Source organism: Hetaerina americana, unplaced genomic scaffold (assembly GCF_022747635.1).
Source record: "Hetaerina americana unplaced genomic scaffold, ioHetAmer1.1.p SCAF_13, whole genome shotgun sequence".
In the NCBI taxonomy this organism is placed as follows: Eukaryota; Metazoa; Arthropoda; class Insecta; order Odonata; family Calopterygidae; genus Hetaerina; species Hetaerina americana.
Window position 1 is genome coordinate 13,910,366 of NW_027286403.1, and position 18,342 is coordinate 13,928,707.

The following is an 18,342-nucleotide window of genomic DNA, read 5'->3' on the forward strand; positions in this document are numbered from 1 at the left end:
ATATATATATATATATATATATATATATATATATATATATATATACATATACATATATGAGAACTTCCCACCCGATTGGTCAATTCACATAAAAATTCGTGATGTGTCGAATTAAAAATATTTTAATGTGCGACTGCTTGCGTTGTAGCTCGGGGATTAAGTGCCTTAATGCTAACTTCCTCATCTGGTGGTCGATTTTTTTATTTTCGTACGGCGTTCATAAAATTAAAAATCCACCAGTAAAAACGCTAGGTAATTCGTCTAACGGATTAGGAATTGATTGCTACGTTTGCATGCATTAGGTTTCGTGTTGCATTTTTGCGTTGACGTCATGCCCTGTTTTCATGCAAGCGGCAACGCCGGAATGAAACAGAAGAAATCGTTAACCCATGTGTTTTGATGGGAGATGAACAAATGACAGACAGCGAGCGTAAATTTTCGCTTCGTGCCGTCGCAGCTGCGTCACCGCAGTCTGAGGTGAAAGTTAAAAAGATGGACAATTTTTGCGGTTCCACAACCTGCGCCAGTTATCTGCGTCCTGTTTGGCTACGAAGTCTTCCTTGCCCCATAACTGGATGCATAAACACGTAGCTTAAGACATTCCCCTCCAGGCAGGCTAACTGGTAGTTAAATTTGCATGACTCGAGTCGCATTCATTGCTTCTGAAGTGACGCGGTGGCATCTCTTCAGGCCCAGGGTTTTCAACATCCGCAGGAAAGGGTGCTGATGCGAGGGAAGAAGTAGCGACGGCACTCGTCTCGTTGCTTAACTGGGTGGACGGGGTGGCTGCTACGCCCCCATCTCCGCTCTCCGCCAGATTCCCGGCCTACTCTCCTTCTTCCAAGAGCTCCCTCCTGGGTCAACCAAACCGCAGAGACCCCCCTCCCTCCCGAATTTACCAAACTCCCATCCCCCACGCCCACAGCCGAGCCTCTCCATTGACCCCACTCCGGCCACAGAACCGACAACGACCTTCCCCCAGCCCCACTCCTACCCCCTCAACCCCCCCCACGGCCCCGCCCGCCCCCTCTCCCCCCCTTTCGCCACCACTCGCACCTCCGGCCTCCGCTTCGCCACTCTGCGTCAGGGCAGAGCTGGCGACGGATCTGCGCGTACCACCCGGGGGGGTCACCACGGGCGAGGGGGGGCCGAGCGGAAGAGGAGTTACGAACACACGGACAGGCCAAGATGTGCGAGTCGCGAGTGGTGCTCGTGACCCTATTGTTGCTGCCGATGCTGCTCATACTGGGGGCTAGAGCGGCGGTCGGCGGAGGACCCGAGGACGACGGCGGAAGGGTGAGTGGCGTCGGGGGAAGCGATCTGCGAGGGACTCCGGCCCCATCTATTCCACGCCCGCCTCCTACCCCCCACACTTCACCTCCCCGATCCCTCGCCTTTGTCCCCAAGGGCTCTCACGAGCGCCGCTTCACCGCCGTTCGCGAGCCGAGGAAGCTAAGCCGTCATAATCACCTAGGGTGATCTCTTTACACATGGTCCGCAGTGCTTTAGAGGGAAGATATGCGAATGTGCTGCCTTCCAAAACTACTATTGGCAGAAGCTATACGCTCGGGCTCTTAGGCGCCGAATCGATCAGTTCGGTGGAGGATGTTATTGACGGCAACCACAGCATTTCCAACTCGAGCCCCCCCACGGCATGGATGGTGTGTGCCAAAGTTTTACGATTTCCATGGCTGAGTCGACGGTGCGATATGACCTTAGCCGTAGGAGAAGCTTTGAAGAATCCTTTTCCCGCTCTTGTGAAGGCCAAGGAGAGGCATCAGGTGTTCCCATAAAAGTGAAAGGTGGCTGGCGCGCTCCTTAAGAATGCACTCATGCACTTCTTTAGGACACCGCTTGGTTGGCGACCGGAAGTGTTGGCCCGTCTCGGAAGTCAATTGCTGGCTAAGAGGATCCATGACGGGGTTTTCTCCCTCGTTTCCCACTGTAACCATGAGCACTCTGCTTTGGTGCCTACGATGGAAATGCCGTGGAAAAAGACGGAAACGACGGTCCAACGACGGGAACGAAATCCGCGTAAAATCATTAATTGAACTCTTTAACAGCCGTGGAGCTAATCTGAGTTGGGAATTCTAAAAATATTTGCTAAAATGAATGCAATTTTAACACCACAGTAGTTTTGTTTACCAATGAACAGCACTGGTTAACACAATAAACAACAGATGGTTGTTTTCATAAAATTATAGTTATCTAAAAATAAATTGATTCCAAAGCTGTTCTTTTTTTGGTAAAAAAACTGTGGAATCAATTTATTTTTAGGTGAATATAATTTTATGAAAACAAGAATCTGTGCTTCGCGCAAGATTTTGAAAGTAGGGTTCACCCTTGATAGTTTTGATGACTTTGAAAATGATGGATCCGTCAAGCCAAAAAAAAATCGCTGCTAATATTTGAGATCATAGACTTATATCTCAAATTACTCGAAATATTCTCGTAAAAAATCACGTATGAAGTATGAGATATGGTGGCTTAGTACCCAACTTACGTGTTTATTTTAACCGATGTACTCTAAAATATTCGCCGTGAATATAACTCCGTGCTCACCAAGATTTTTACGAAGGACTTGAAACACATTATTACGCTTACGCTGAGGGCAATTTGCAACGTGAGCGTAATCTCTTTAACTGCGTACACATACAATATGATCAATCACTAAACCCACAAAAATATCTTTCATGTTATCATATATTTCTAAATACCAGTTGGGTACAATAAACTGAAATAGTATTTTCCAATTGACTGACACTAGCTACATGACTTTGACTTACTGACCATAAATTATGGCATTAAAATTTACAATGGGGATATGTTTGATAAAACCAACATCCAAATGGAGCCGTTCCGTAATAGCATTCATCTAAGTTTTCTCGATATCCCAGCCATTGCCTATTTTGATTGCCCCCAGAGAAAATGAATAACGTCAGCTTTTGGGGATTACAGATGATACAGAGTGATATCAGGGTTCATGTGAGACATATCCTCCACTATACGAGTATTACATAGATTTGACCTAACTGCACTTTATGAAATTTTGCGCTAGTGTTAATTTATATTTATATTCTTGGTCAATGTCTCTCAACAAAATTATTTCTCGAACTCCAACATCTCCCTCCAGTGACCTTCAATTTTATGTCAACTTTAAAAGTAAGGGAGAGGATATTTTGAAGAAGCAGTAACACATCCTTTCCAATCAATTTACTCCTCTTTCAGAATGTTGTCTGTACCTAAACTAACATTATCAAGATGCTAGCTCTGCTCTACGGGCCCACGAAAACTTTTTTAACTTAACTCTTGGTGGCCATTTATGTTTACTTCTATGCTTTTATCCTTTTCCACTCTCCGAACGCACTCTCTCTTACACTCGATCCATTTGCCATTTCAAAAGCAACCTCATTTTTGCAGTTTCTCCGTTTACTCGGAGTTGGCAGTTTTCTAACACACACTGGAGATTTCACCACGCAGAGTCACTTGACGCGACAGAAGGAATCAAGCGCAGTAAAAGTTGATAGCCTTCGGTGATCTAATCCTATGTTGTTACTTTTTCTTGCAATTAAATAGTCCTTTTATTTCCTATCGTCACCTATACTTAGAAAATGTCCAAGCCTCTTCCTTTTTCCTGGTTATTCCCCGGGGATTATGACCCATTTTTCATCTCGCTTCATTTATTTATTACTTACTGTAACTATGGAAGCCTTGCCATAAAACTTCATCAGAATAAGTTCATACTCATACATTGCATCTCGCGTCCATACGGTTTAGCCATTGCGCTGTCGTGATGACACATTGAATCATATATAACAATTAAGCCATTATAATGTAAGTTTCCCCGCAATGGTTCATCAAAAACATCAAGATAATAAATAAATAAGTTCTAAAATAAATACTTGTAGCCAATCAATGCCAGTTTAATACTGAATTTACATAGATTAATCATTGAAATGATTTTACATTCACGCACAAATTTGTAATTTAAATAAAATTATTTATGTACCTTTATGTTCTAAATGAATTACATTAATATGGCTGTTCACATATGCAGAGTTACAATTTAATTCTCATTGGCCGTACTCTTAACGAGCAAAAAAGGTGGTAGGAAATAATTAAATAAAATCATATTTATTAAATGAAAGATAAAGTACAAAAATAATGGAAAAACAATCACACTTGTACTTTCAGGACACATGTGTCGCTCATAAAATTACAGGTGAGAGTGTTTTTTTCATTATTTCATTTCTTTACTTTTCATTTTATAAATTCCTCTTTGTCAAATTTTTATCTGTCCTTTATCATGATGACTTTTGAAAGTAGAAACTTAATCTTAAAGTTCGTCAAAGCCATCTTCAATTGTTGTGACTATGTGCATGATAAATTAAAAAATTCGCATCAGAGTAACCGCGTTTTTACCAATCGTAAGGTTGAAGAAGACTCCATCAATGTCTACCGTGATTAAATCCCCATTTTATCTCTTAATATGATACATATTTGGCATGGGTCGGTTTTATTTATTTTGTTTATTAACTCATTTTAGAGTAAATTCCTTAAATAGAAATAAAAAGCAGTGAGAAGGCTGGAAAATGCGTATTAGATAGCAGAGTTATTTTATGATTAGTTTAACGCACCCACATTTTAATTCTTACCTGTTTGCCACTCTATCGCCCCAGTAGTAACCTTAAAATAACAAATCAGTCCCCTCTTTTGAGGAATTTGGGAAATCTAATGAAAAATCCTACCTTAATGATAATTTAAAATAATAAAATATAACCTTATCCTGGCCCTCGGTGTGGGAGGTTATTGCACTAGGCTCTCCATCAAACCGATTCCCACTCTCCGTTATTTTTTTGTTGTTTAACCTAAAAACTCGAAATCCACGTTCTAAAATTCAACTCTATTATGATTTCCCCCAGTAGAATTCCACTCGCACAGTTAGGAATAGATTGTTCAGTGTCCTCAATTATGATTCCATTGTTTTTCTGAACTGATTTCTTTCTTTATTGCAGCCCAGTTTCTCTTCGATCGTATCTTGTAAGGAAATCACCGTAGCATGACTCCTTTACTAGCGATCTCTAGTTAATGTATCTTGGCTTCCTATTGTGCGATCCTTGCCAATAATTCTTACCTATCAAATAGAGTGGCTATCCCAGCCTCCGTTTCAGCGCCGTCATTCTTACTCCATAGCATTCACTCATCCTTTGGATGACTTCCGCAATCACCCAGTTAATTGACACTGAACCTTTTATACTAAAACAGTTATTCGTTTTTTTAATAGACTCCTCACAGTCTCTATTTTCGTATTTTTTCTTCTCACCGTAAGCACTCTTTCCCGTGTCTTATATCATCTCCCATTTTTCATACTCCTTCCCATAAAGAGAATGAAGTCTCATGGAAAATTGTTCACCTTTCACGCAGAGCGTATGTGCATTCCAAAGCGCGTTCACAATTCGTAAATTAACACCGACCTGGTATGGAATAACCTGATTTATGTTCATTAGATCCCAGTGGTGACCCATCTCATCCCACTGAACAACTCTATCTAAAACTCAAATTGTGTAATTCGCTGACTACCAGAATATCATGGCTGACACAGGGAAATGATTCGGTCACCTGTGACTTTGTTTGTGTGATTTTCAGACACAGGATGGCTTATGGATATATCGGGGTGAATTCTACCCTCACTCATCAGAAGCAGTCATCTGGTCAATCAATACGGATTCACCACGGCGAGGGGGTATTAAAGAGCTCCACGGGCAGACTGCTCCTTTTTTAATGCATGCGAGGAAGATATTTAACTGAAATTTTGAACAGAAATGATGATAAAAGTCATCGGCCACTTCACATAAATATGCTTGATTGGAATGGCAAAAGTCATTGACGCACATTTGAAACACATTTTTACTCCGGAGAGGTGCCCTATTTAACGGGACACCTTAAGACTTGTCCATTTCCCTCTTCCATTCCCCCTCAAACATCTCAATTACTGGCGATTTCCATTCTTCAGAGAAACTGCTGTGCATTCATGAAAGTACATATTGAGTAAACTCTACACACTCATAAATGGATAAAATTGGTATCTATTTATTTTGAATGTTTTCCTTATCTTTAAAATCTTGAAAGATTTGACTAGGTAGAGTTTTCAAAATACACAGACTTTACTGTGGAAGGGTTCTCCAGCGTTCATGATATAGATAAATGCTATCAGGCTCATGCTTTATATTTGAAATATTTTCTCATTTTCTAATACACGGTAAAAAAATGTTACTTCTACCGGATTAGTACACTGTATGCCTGTTTAATAGCATTAAGGCACATTAGAGATTACGGAAAAAATAAGAGAAAAGACCTTGGAAATTACGTAACACGAGCAGATTCAAGTCGAAATACGCAAACATTTTTGACACACACGAACTTCTTAGGTATTCTGCATACGAACATTGCCTGTGTACGAACGAACGAACCTTAGCAAATATAAAGCATATTCGTAATCCCCTACAATTGTCAAACTTGTCAGGTGTCGTAACACTATATACCGAAGGTCCATGCGGTAATAAATATTTATGCATTGATGAGCTCCCACATGATATACTGTCTATATAATGATATAAACCACAGTCATCTGCACGAACGTCGGTTCTATTGGTGAGGGTAGAAAGCAGCCAATACTAAACTCAACGGCGTGTGAACACATTCACACATTAGGGTGGGGAGGGGGAATGGCAGTTCCTTTCCTCGCCCCGCCAATGGTTTCCTAGGAAGACCCGCAAAATCACATAGTGTGAGTGATGATGACGGTGCCTGGAGGCGAACCCGGGAATCGAACCTGGACTCTCTGATAAATAGCCCAACGATAATGGATTACATCGTCCCCGACAGAAATATGTGCCTAAAAGCTGTTGGTATAATCTAATACAACTGCTGATTATAAGGCAAAAATAAAAGTAATCCTAATTATATCGCTGACATCGGTTGGGAACCATCATAATTAGGCAAAACTGAACGCTCTCCAACAATGACCCTCGACATATATGGCAGATCCCTGTGAATGCGCTGGGGACTTTCTGAGGGAACTCTTGCGTGAGTGTACGCACTCCTCTTCCGAATACTAAATTGATTCCGAATCAGCCCCAAGCCGAATCAGCCCGGGATATGTACCAGAACAACTTCGTTTTGTTGAAAGCAGACTCTTTAAAAACCAGCCTCCAAAGCTACACGTGGCTCAAAATAAATCTCCTTAGTCAGCGCGTGTGCGGTGTTCAATGTAAAGAATTGCAGTGCAGGCGAGCGATCATTTGCGATTTTTGTAGAGTAATTTTGTGTCGATAACTTTTCCAATCCATCAAATTAGTTCTCCGCGTGCTCCTTGCATGGTTAAATGTCTACCTGCTCTCTTTGTCCATTGATTCATTAGCCTTTTTATATCACACTAAGATCAGAATATTCATTTCATTCAGACAAATATTTTTTCATAAATTTTATAATTAAGTTCAACAGATTCAGGCTTGAGGTCGTGGAAGTTCATCATAATGAAATAAGGACAATTTGCACTTTTCCACAGTTTATTTAACGTACGACGCGTTTCAACTCAGAGTCATCATCAGGTACAAGACAAACTAAATAGTAAGGAGACCTTATTTATATGTACAGCAGATGTGGTTGGGGAGGGAGAGTCGAGTAGGGGAGAGGAGGAGGGGGGGGAGGAGAGGTTATAAAGAGCGAAAAATGGGGGGTTAATGACAGGAAAAACCGCAAAGTGGGGGACAAGGGGCTGGAGTATCGGGAGCGGGTTGTTGTATAGCAGGGGGTTAAAGGCTTAAGGACATAGGGAAGGAATTATCAGTAGGAGATAGTGGGGGGGGGGAAGATGGGTTAAACAGGTAACTTTCTGGGAAGCAGAGCCCACTGCTGGTTTTAGTGGAAGGGATGAGCAACGTGCTGCGAGGGGGGGAAGTGCACTAGTTAATTCTTGGAAAATATGATGACCGGTGGTAGTGGGCAGTGAGAGACCCTGACAGGGGGGGGGGGAAGAGAGGAGAAGGTAGGAGGGTGAAGTCATGAAAGAGGAGGGGCAGTAGGATTTTGATTCTTGATTTTATTAATCGTGAAAGGGATCTTGAGGAGGGGTGAATGGTTCACAAAAATTTGTTCATTTAGGAGAACATTGTGGTCCTCCTGCAGTATTTCCAATTGTTCCAATGTGTCCAGCTTCATCCCCTTATTCTCCAGGTGGAGGATTTCCGGAACAAACTTGCACTCATGTGATGTCCTTATTAGATGTTTGGCTAGGAGAGACGTTTCATCCCCTGATGTCCAGCATCTCTTATGTTCTTTCACTCTCGTGATGAAACCTCTCCCAGTCTGGCCTATGTAGCACTTTTCACAGGAATCACATTTCACTTTGTACACACCGGATTGAAGGAGGGGGTCCAACTTGTCTTTATTTCTGCATAATATCCTCCCTAGTGTGGAGGGGTTGTAAAGGGAAATGTTATATGTATCTTTGGGGAAACGTCTGGCTAATTTAATAATGAAAATGCTAAAGAAAAAACTCCAGAGAATTGCCATTTCCAAAATTTGCCCTCTTAGGCCCGCTAAAGACAATACAAAAAAGTGGTGTAAATTATTATTTGTTGGTCCCCTCACGGACAAATTAGCCAGACGTTTCCCCAAAGATACATATAACATTTCCCTTTACAACCCCTCCACACTAGGGAGGATATTATGCAGAAATAAAGACAAGTTGGACCCCCTCCTTCAATCCGGTGTGTACAAAGTGAAATGTGATTCCTGTGAAAAGTGCTACATAGGCCAGACTGGGAGAGGTTTCATCACGAGAGTGAAAGAACATAAGAGATGCTGGACATCAGGGGATGAAACGTCTCTCCTAGCCAAACATCTAATAAGGACATCACATGAGTGCAAGTTTGTTCCGGAAATCCTCCACCTGGAGAATAAGGGGATGAAGCTGGACACATTGGAACAATTGGAAATACTGCAGGAGGACCACAATGTTCTCCTAAATGAACAAATTTTTGTGAACCATTCACCCCTCCTCAAGATCCCTTTCACGATTAATAAACTCAAGAATCAAAATCCTACTGCCCCTCCTCTTTCATGACTTCACCCTCCTACCTTCTCCTCTCTTCCCCCCCCCCCTGTCAGGGTCTCTCACTGCCCACTACCATCGGTCATCATATTTTCCAAGAATTAACTAGTGCACTTTCCCCCCCCCTTCCCCCCCTCGCAGCACGTTGCTCATCCCTTCCACTAAAACCAGCAGTGGGCTCTGCTTCCCAGAAAGTTACCTGTTTAACCCATCTTCCCCCCCCCCACTATCTCCTACTGATAATTCCTTCCCTATGTCCTTAAGCCTTTAACCCCCTGCTATACAACAACCCGCTCCCGATACTCCAGCCCCTTGTCCCCCACTTTGCGGTTTTTCCTGTCATTAACCCCCCATTTTTCGCTCTTTATAACCTCTCCTCCCCCCCTCCTCCTCTCCCCTACACGACTCTCCCTCCCCAACCACATCTTCTGTACATATAAATAAGGTCTCCTTACTATTTAGTTTGTCTTGTACCTGATGATGACTCTGTGAGTTGAAACGCGTCGTACGTTAAATAAACTGTGGAAAAGTGCAAATTGTCCTTATTTCTTTATAATTAACTTTACTCCTGATTTTTTCGTAATCTCAAAAAAACATTTAATTAGGTCTATAATAAATCTAAAATTGATCAGTTTCACATTTAATAAAAAGGTAACCCCTTTGCATTTCAAGTTTATGTGGAGGTCACGAGTTTAGCTCTAACATTCCCATTTTTTCTACTTTCTATCGCCCACCGAGCATGGTGCTCTCCCTTATTTGTAAGTCTGAATTTGCCATGGTCAATCGCCTCAGGCACTGAACTCAAAAATTTAACACAGGAGTCAAAGGTCTGAGGAGGCAGTGACCGTGACCTGAGCTGATATCTTGATCATGAAAAAGTACACAACCAATTCTGTTAGTACAAGTAACTTAAAACGTTCAACCCATGGATGTTCACGGCACCTCGCCGGCCGGGGTATGCATTGTTCTACTCGTGTTTCAGCGTTTCTCTTAATGACCATTTTCTTTGTCTCCCTCTGATGTAGGCAGGCTATGCTGTGGCTCGTTTCCTCTTCGATTACTTCAACTCGGCGATCGGTTCTGCTGGAGCCACCGTATCGGATGCGGCCGCAGTCATCGCCGATGAAGATGATGACATAACCGTAACAAGAAACTGTAGCTGTAGTGAGTATCCAATGTGCAGTTTTCTGTAAAATAATACATCACTGAGTTCACGGAGAGTGAAAATTGCCGGGAAGTATTAGAAGTACAACTGAAAGTTAATAAATGTTTTCAATTGATCATATTGCCTTGATTAGATAGAAGTTGATTAATAGAATGTGAATTTCAAGCCCAATAAATATTCAAATAATCACCAGTAATAATGCTGAGCACAGTTAATGAGTACAGAAAAACCTGTAATATAGGATGACAGTTTCTTTTTTAACTTAACGTAGAACCTCAAGGGCCAAATTAATGTGACGATACAGAGCATGCGCAAGATCTCCACAATCATGTGATGGAAGCGATATTTGATTGGAATTCACGAATGTGTAATAAATGTTTGGCGGGCCAAATTAAAACACATAGAAGCCACAATCTGATGGCTCTTAGGTGACCAATTGACGTCTAAAAACTTTCTCTATGAATAGCATATGGGAAATTATTGATTCATAAAAATTTAACTTCATAATTGCAATTAAAATATATATTTTGATAAAGAACAGATAGTGACAATTTCCCATTAGATAAAGTGTAAAATTTATTTAGCGGAAAATTGTTACTATCTGTTATTTGTTGGGTTCAAATTCCACTACCTCACACCTGAAACTACTCAATTTGTATATATTTTGAGGTACTTCATACATAAAACTTCCACGTTACCCCTCCCCCCGTGTTCTTCTGCACTTCCCTCCCCATTGACAAACTTCCTGAGGTGAAATCACGGTTTCCCATGCCCACCACCCCAATATCAAACTAATCTTTCTTTTAAAAACTAACCCTTCACTTTCAAAACATACACTGGATACACACCTTAATGGGCATATACCATCCAGTATACATACAAACGCCTTAAACGTGCAATCCCAAATAATCTGACCTGATAATGACGCACAGGCGTGGAAACTTGAATTATATTCTAAATTCTATTAAATTTTGATCGTGCAAACTATTATCTTTATTTCATAAAAATCTATTCGATCACGAGACGCTTGAGAGGGTTCAAGAAATGCAACTCATTTTTAATTAGCAAACGTATTTGGTCAGTATTTGAGCGTAGAACGGGCTTAGCAGTAGCACTGACGATAATTACTTTGACCAAAGTATAATTAGCCAGAAGAAGGGATTTGAGGAGAGGTATTCTACGTAAAAGCGTACGGAAAATATCAGAAAACGCTTAAATATGGAGTTGATGCTTCAAATTAATGGACCAAAAACCTGTGCTTAAATGTCAAGGAATGAGCATAGATTAGGGGCCTTAGAAATATGGGTGCAGATAATAATTGATGAAATAAATTGGACAGAGAGGAAGGCCAATAACTAAGTTTTCAATAAAGTAGGAGACGAAATCTGAAGGCAGAAAAAAGTGTATGGAGGAAATACTCGTACTAAGATATATGCCAAAAACCGTGTAGAAAGAAGAATGTTAATTAATTGGAAAAGAGGATTGAGGGTTTACATGTAGATTTTAAGAAGGCAGGATAATTAAAAACTGAATAAAGAAATTGTACAGGGCAATCCTGTAAAATTTTCTGATTCAGTCAGAAGTCCTCAAGAAATAGTTCAAAGAGTATATAATAGATTATAGGTACCGTTCATATCCTGCCTTTAATATATAAATTGCCTATGATGATGATTTAAAAACAGGAATACCGAAATTGTGGACAAATTAATGTCTTGGCTACAATGTATTTTATCAGGCCAATGAATATGATGCTAAATTTATGATTTCGCTGAAGGAATTTTCCCTTGTAGGATAACTTTCGGGAAGCAATCAATTAAAAGACTAAAAAATAATTACAACTGACTGAAAAATTCAGTATCAATGCAATTTTCGCTCATAAAATTGGTAAAATAATTTATTTCTAAACCTGTCCCTAGTTTTGTCGAAAGCGTTTGGCGTAAAAATTCGAAGATATAAAGGGTTACTAGAGAAATTAGGATGGGATCCCGAATATTTCCTAATAAAGCAAATTAGACTACGACTTAAAGATTAAATACTCCTGAAGAGTAAATTTTGCGGAAAATTCAAGGCATGAAGTTTTTAATATTTTCCCCTCGTATTCGAAGGTCTAAAATAGGTTGAGAATAAGGAATTTCGAGAGCCTTTTGACGACTCCCAAGCCTGATGCACTCTTTCATCTCAAATTAATTGGCTAAATGTCACCAATAACGCTTCAATCGCCTATTAGACATTGAAAGTAGTACATATTTTTGAGATAAATATTATGGATGAACATCTAGCTGGCAAAAAAAAGGTTTAAAAGCGTTAAATTAGTAATTTCCCTCCTCTTTACTTCATTTAGCCGTTCGTCGAAAAAAATACGCATTAACCGAGAAGTGCAATAGAACACTGGCAGTGCAGCGTGTGCTACACTATTTGTAACATTTTGAGCACCCTTGCTCCCACCCCCGCGATTTCTTGGAAGACCCAATATTTCGCATTCATTTTCCTTGATATTCAGATAGGGTCCACGGAACTCGATATACCTCCTTCCCCTTTTAATGGATAAAATATTCACGCTGCGCTATTTCCGAATTTCCGAAGAAATTAATTTTTTAAATTATCTTCACTATTATATTTTTTAGATCCCAAAGAGCCCTTGTTCCATTCCATGGAATAGTATCTAAAAAACATACAACACTAGACAGGAGAAAAAATAAGTTTTAGATAACATATATTAATAGGATATCAGCCAAATTAAGGATCGTGCTATTCTGGTAAGTAGAGCGTTGGGCTACTAGCAGGAGGGCCAGGGTACAGCTTTGGGTAATGCCTCTGGACACGCTCAGCCTCACCAAATCTGTGCGATTTTTCTTTTACCAGATCTTCCTGGGAAACCACAGGCGACACAGGAGAGGAACTAATCCCCCTACCCTCGATATATGAGCTTAACATACCATTAAGCTGAGTATTAGATTAGCTTTATTTTCACTTATCAAACCTATTCATTCGACGTCGGGTTCATTGTTACAGCTTAGCAACCAAATTGGCAATCTTTCCATGCACATATGTTAAAATTCACTAATTTCACAAGGAACTCAGGTAGGCTAAATATACTCATACGTAGGTATGACCATAGAGTGTACATGAGAGTATACATTCGTAACCAAGATCAAACTATTTTACAGATTGTGGTGTGCCAAACCAGGAGATAAGAATAGTGGGCGGCCGGCCAACTGGCGTCAACAGATACCCATGGATCGCGCGCCTCATGTACGACGGCCAGTTCCATTGCGGTGGCTCGCTGCTCAACAGTGATTACGTTCTCACGGCCGCGCACTGCGTCCGGAGGTGAGTTGTCAGATGCGGGGAATGAGCATCCGTTTAAGGAGCACAAACCCTTATTCTACCCTCAGATAGCATCCTCCCCCTTCATTTGGACTGCCAGAGGATTCTTGTGTCTGTTCTTTTATCTGACACTCAAAATAAACTTTCTGAGATAAATGACATGGAAACGTGAATTCAACTTCATTTTATATTAAGAGGAAGTAAAATTGTGTTGATTCAATAATTGGAATCCCGATGATATGGCCGGTGACCGAAGCTATTGCATATGAGGTTTAAAAAAAATTCCTTAGACCATTTCGATGGTTTCCAGAAGATTGCAGCCGGTGAGGTGGTCTTCGTTTCTTCAGTATCAGCAAATATCGCAAATTATGGCAAATTTTAAAGCTGGGCGATCTTATGCCTACACGTGAAATATATTATATCAGTGAATTTATAAATACATCAGATGAAATTCCATTATTTCAGCGGGCACACATGCCATGAACTGAAACATAGATGTGTATCTGATGATGGCGCCTAGGCATGGGAACGAACGTTGTTTTCTGTGGTAAATATGTTGACAGTGCATATGTTCTTCGTTTATGCAACGATGTTCCTTTGCGCTACGCCAGGCATTAACTATGAACGGATATAATATTGTATTCCCAGTACCTATTAGTTTGAGGGAGATAATATTATCTGTTCATAATTTTCACGTTCAGAATCCATTCCCATATCTGCGTAATACGAGGTCAGTATATCCTCAGGGCCTTATGTCGATTAGACTTGAATATGCATATAATTTGACTGCCTTCATTGCATAATTGGGTGAAATGGCTTATGCTCTCCTTCTTTAAATTGATTTTTAATTAGACGTGTAATCATTATGGTGGTAGTCGAAGAAAATTACATAAAAGTGTTAACAAGACTTCCAGACTCAACTTTTCCTTAACGGCCAGCTGCTTGCATGGGCCCCATTTACCCATTTTATTATAGTTTGTAACTTACGGCGTCCTCGATCATTTTCCTTTATCATTTTTTCTCTTCTTCCTTCTCCTTTCCTAGCCAGTGATTACAACATGCCTAAAATTTTGGATGTTTGTTGCTTCATTGTTATGCAATTTGTGACCGTGCTCTCTAAACAGTGTCGCGTACCGGCACGTTGCGCGTCGCAAACGTAGATCTAACGATGATAAAAATACAGTTGAGAAACGAAAAAAAAACAACGGAGTCAATTGACACGAACAGAACTCCACTGACAGTTAGGTGGTACGTGACGGCATTAAAATTTTCATTGTGTTAGGTAGCCACAGACCTTTTTGTTCCTCCGTTTCACTTGTTGATTTTTCGTTGGGGCGTTACAGAAAGTATCAAACAAATATAATTGGGTATCTTCGTGGATACTTTGTAAATCGCTGTCTCAAAGTTATGCAGTCCATTCAGAGGAGGGCTGTCTCCTTCCTGCATTATTCAGTATATTTAATTGGGATAAGCATTTCGATTTATTTCTCTCTAATATAGACTCACTGCACTAGACCTACGATTGTAACTAAGCCATTGCTACTACCCTCGTACAATAATGTGGCCCGAACAAGATGATACCTACATGTTTTCACACAGATGGCACTCATGACTTATTAAGGTTATGATAATGTTCTTTTTCTCAACAAATAATGGTAAAACAACCAAATATATACCACCTTCGTATTTTACATTTTATGAAAATACGTTCCTTGCTCATCAGACATAAGGAAACTGCGGTTTTATTAGCTTCCATTCTTATAAATTTAATGCTTCATCTCACTGTGCAAATTTCAAAGGTACTATCGTTGATTATTTAATAGTGGTTGTGGTGATGTTCTGAGCCCCCATTAAACTTGCCACGCGGCATTGACGGGACAAGTTAGACAGCAGCACAGCATCGCGTCGTAGGTTGTGAAGAACCACTCACCGAGAAAGATTGGCTGGGGAGAGGGGGCGAGGGGAGACGGTTGCTGCGCGGGAAGTATAGTTTTTACATTCGAATAAGAATAAAAGCTTACCGTTTAAAGCCATTGATTATTCGTGCCAGTTTTTCATTGCATTTTCGAAGGATAGTAAATCAGGGGCGCCAAGGCGGATATACATAACTCGCGCACACTTATGGTATCATAGCTCACGCGATGGTAAATGGAAGCGCCATCACGCTCTGTTCATCAAACTTCATGATTCCCATCCGCAAATAACAGGATTCCTGGTGCCGTGCTACAGAATAAAACGATATTTGACAATGACAATTCGGATAAATACATAAAATATCTGTGATCGCGCGACGGAAAACTTTTTGCGTCGCCCTGCCAAGTCTTCCCGGACATGAACAAAGACCTGACAAAGGGGCCTGATTTGAATGTTTTTATCTGCAAGAAAATTTAGGTATAACATCTTCATCCCATAGCATCCAATTGGAGTATGTTTAACATTTCTTTTAGACTTTTCTAATCTTCAGATTAAGCAGTTTAAATAAGAAATTGAAACAATTAGGTCACAGCCAGGTATGGAAAAAATTGATGATTTCAATAGAAAATATTTCAACTATAATTTCAGAGAGACAAAGTGTCTGTGCAGTAATGGGCAACGATCGATCGTGTTTTAACAATGTTTTGACTTCCTGGACACTATTTGCCTTCTTGATTTGCCGGCCTCAGTGGCGGCGGAGTAGCGCCTTCACTTGTAAATCTAGAGATGATGGGTTTGTATCTCCACAGAGTAATGATCCCTCCAAATAGGGTTTGGTTATTTGTAGTTGTCTTGGTTGTTATATCTTGCTAAACAATCCGATATAAAAGGTCAAATTCTCTGTTTAAGGATTTGATGATAAATAAATAATTGTGAATGACAGGTTTTCTTTCTTTTGCACTGCATTGTATTGCTTTCATCTAGAGTGGATTACATGGAGTTTAGCATTAGAATAATGATAGTTTACTTTGCCCTTTTCAAAACTCCACGCATAATTCTCATTTAATGCTTAATATGAAAATTTTACAATCATTTTGGTGAAACCTGGGAAATAATATGACTCTAAAGAGTTTTGTATTGAAGTAGCAATAATTAGTGTTGATTTAATTGTCAACTGTAGTATGAAAATATTTCAATCAAACATCAAGAACCATGCTGTTATAAACGTTTTCATTCAGTTGATCATCAAATCGATGAACACTTTTTGTTGATGCTACTTTCATCTTACTTTAAAGGGACTTGGAAAAACTAGTCCACGTAAATATTTGCGTATGTAAGAACAATATGAAATAATTACCGATTCAGTATACAAACACCGAGTTTAGTGAATAGTCCGATAAAAAGCCGTCTTCCGTTGAGCCCGAGCTTAAACATGATGACATCTATCGTATCTTAATTGGTAATGTTAATCCTAAATCAGTTTTCCTCTCAATTTCCGGCGAAATGCTGAGAAAAACCGAGTTATAAGAATTGCAATGCTAAATTTACTTAATCTTTTTCAAGGAAAGTGAATTCACGTGATATTAAACCCATGTCACCATGCTATTCATAATGTAAAATTAATCAAAAAATGACTACCACTTTAACATATAAAATAAAGATAAATAAGGTGGCTTTTAATATTTTTACTCTTTCTCAATTACCAGCGCAACACTAATATGGATAGCTAATCCATTATTATTGTTCACTTACAAATTTATATAGTTCTACTAAAAATAGTTTAGCCCTAATTTTCTCATGTAATTGATATTTCATCTCTTTTTTTGTGTACATACATTGAGATATATGTTTACCTTCTGAATCCGCAGGCTTCGGCGTTCCAAGATGCGTATCATTCTTGGGGATCATGATATGCACTCGGCCTACGAGACACCAATCGTGAGTCGAACAGTCGCCGCCATTCTTCGCCATAGAAACTTCGACTTGGAGACCTACAACCATGACATAGCGCTGCTTCGCCTACGAAAGACCGTCTCTTACACCAAACGGGTGCGGCCCGTGTGCCTTCCTAAGGGCCGTGAGTACTCACTCGCATTATGAATTCCTTTGATTCCACCATTCCCAATACCCGATATAAGCACATTTCTACTCACAAACAATTAGGGATCAACCCATACTCAAATCTCTATTCCTACGTTTCAAGCTGGTGTTTTTTGCTGGTACTCCAGGGCAGAGCGGCTTTATGGGTAAACTGAATGAAAGGAGCAAGGGACTTATTACCCACTCCTCATGGTCCTGATAAGGTTCAGTGCACGTGAACTTGGGTCCTTACCACACAGTCACTTGACTCTCCCCGCTCCGTGATTCTCTGGAACCCCCAAGGTCAAAATTGACCATGTACTTTTTGACGCAGGAGCTTCTCTGATTAACCCCAGCTGTTGGTTATTAACCGCAAAATAATTCCAAAGCGGTGATAAAAAAGCCTACCAGGACCTTTTAGTGATTCCTCAGAGAATGAACCATAAGGTGTGTCTGTGGTAATAGCCGGTGTGAACACTTGGTTTGCTTTAGCTTTACATGGGTACGTCCATGCCTTGCGTGGAATCCTTTCCCTGTAAATCATCACGTAGGGGTTAGTTATGTTTTTATTTTTTAATTCAATGTTTAATAAGTAAAACTACTCTTTCCCGTGACTGGTTTTTGTATTTTTTTAGGGCCATAGTAGCCTAAAACCCCATATTTTCTTATGTAACATTGTACGTATTTGCAAGATTTTGTTTCCTTCAAGTTTTACTTTTTTTATTGCTAATGGAAATATATC

General features: G+C 40.1%; 1 protein-coding gene across 1 annotated transcript in view; it reads left to right on the forward strand.

Moving 5' to 3' along the window:
- The first annotated feature begins 1,188 nt into the window (after positions 1–1,188).
- Positions 1,189–18,342, forward strand: part of LOC139686134 (trypsin-1) — a 31,346-nt gene continuing 14,192 nt past the window's right edge. The window contains exons 1-4 of the mRNA XM_071583318.1: positions 1,189–1,296; positions 10,141–10,279; positions 13,448–13,610; positions 17,390–17,598. Of these exons, the coding sequence (XP_071439419.1) occupies positions 1,189–1,296; positions 10,141–10,279; positions 13,448–13,610; positions 17,390–17,598 (619 nt within the window). The remainder of the gene's footprint in view (positions 1,297–10,140; positions 10,280–13,447; positions 13,611–17,389; positions 17,599–18,342) is intronic.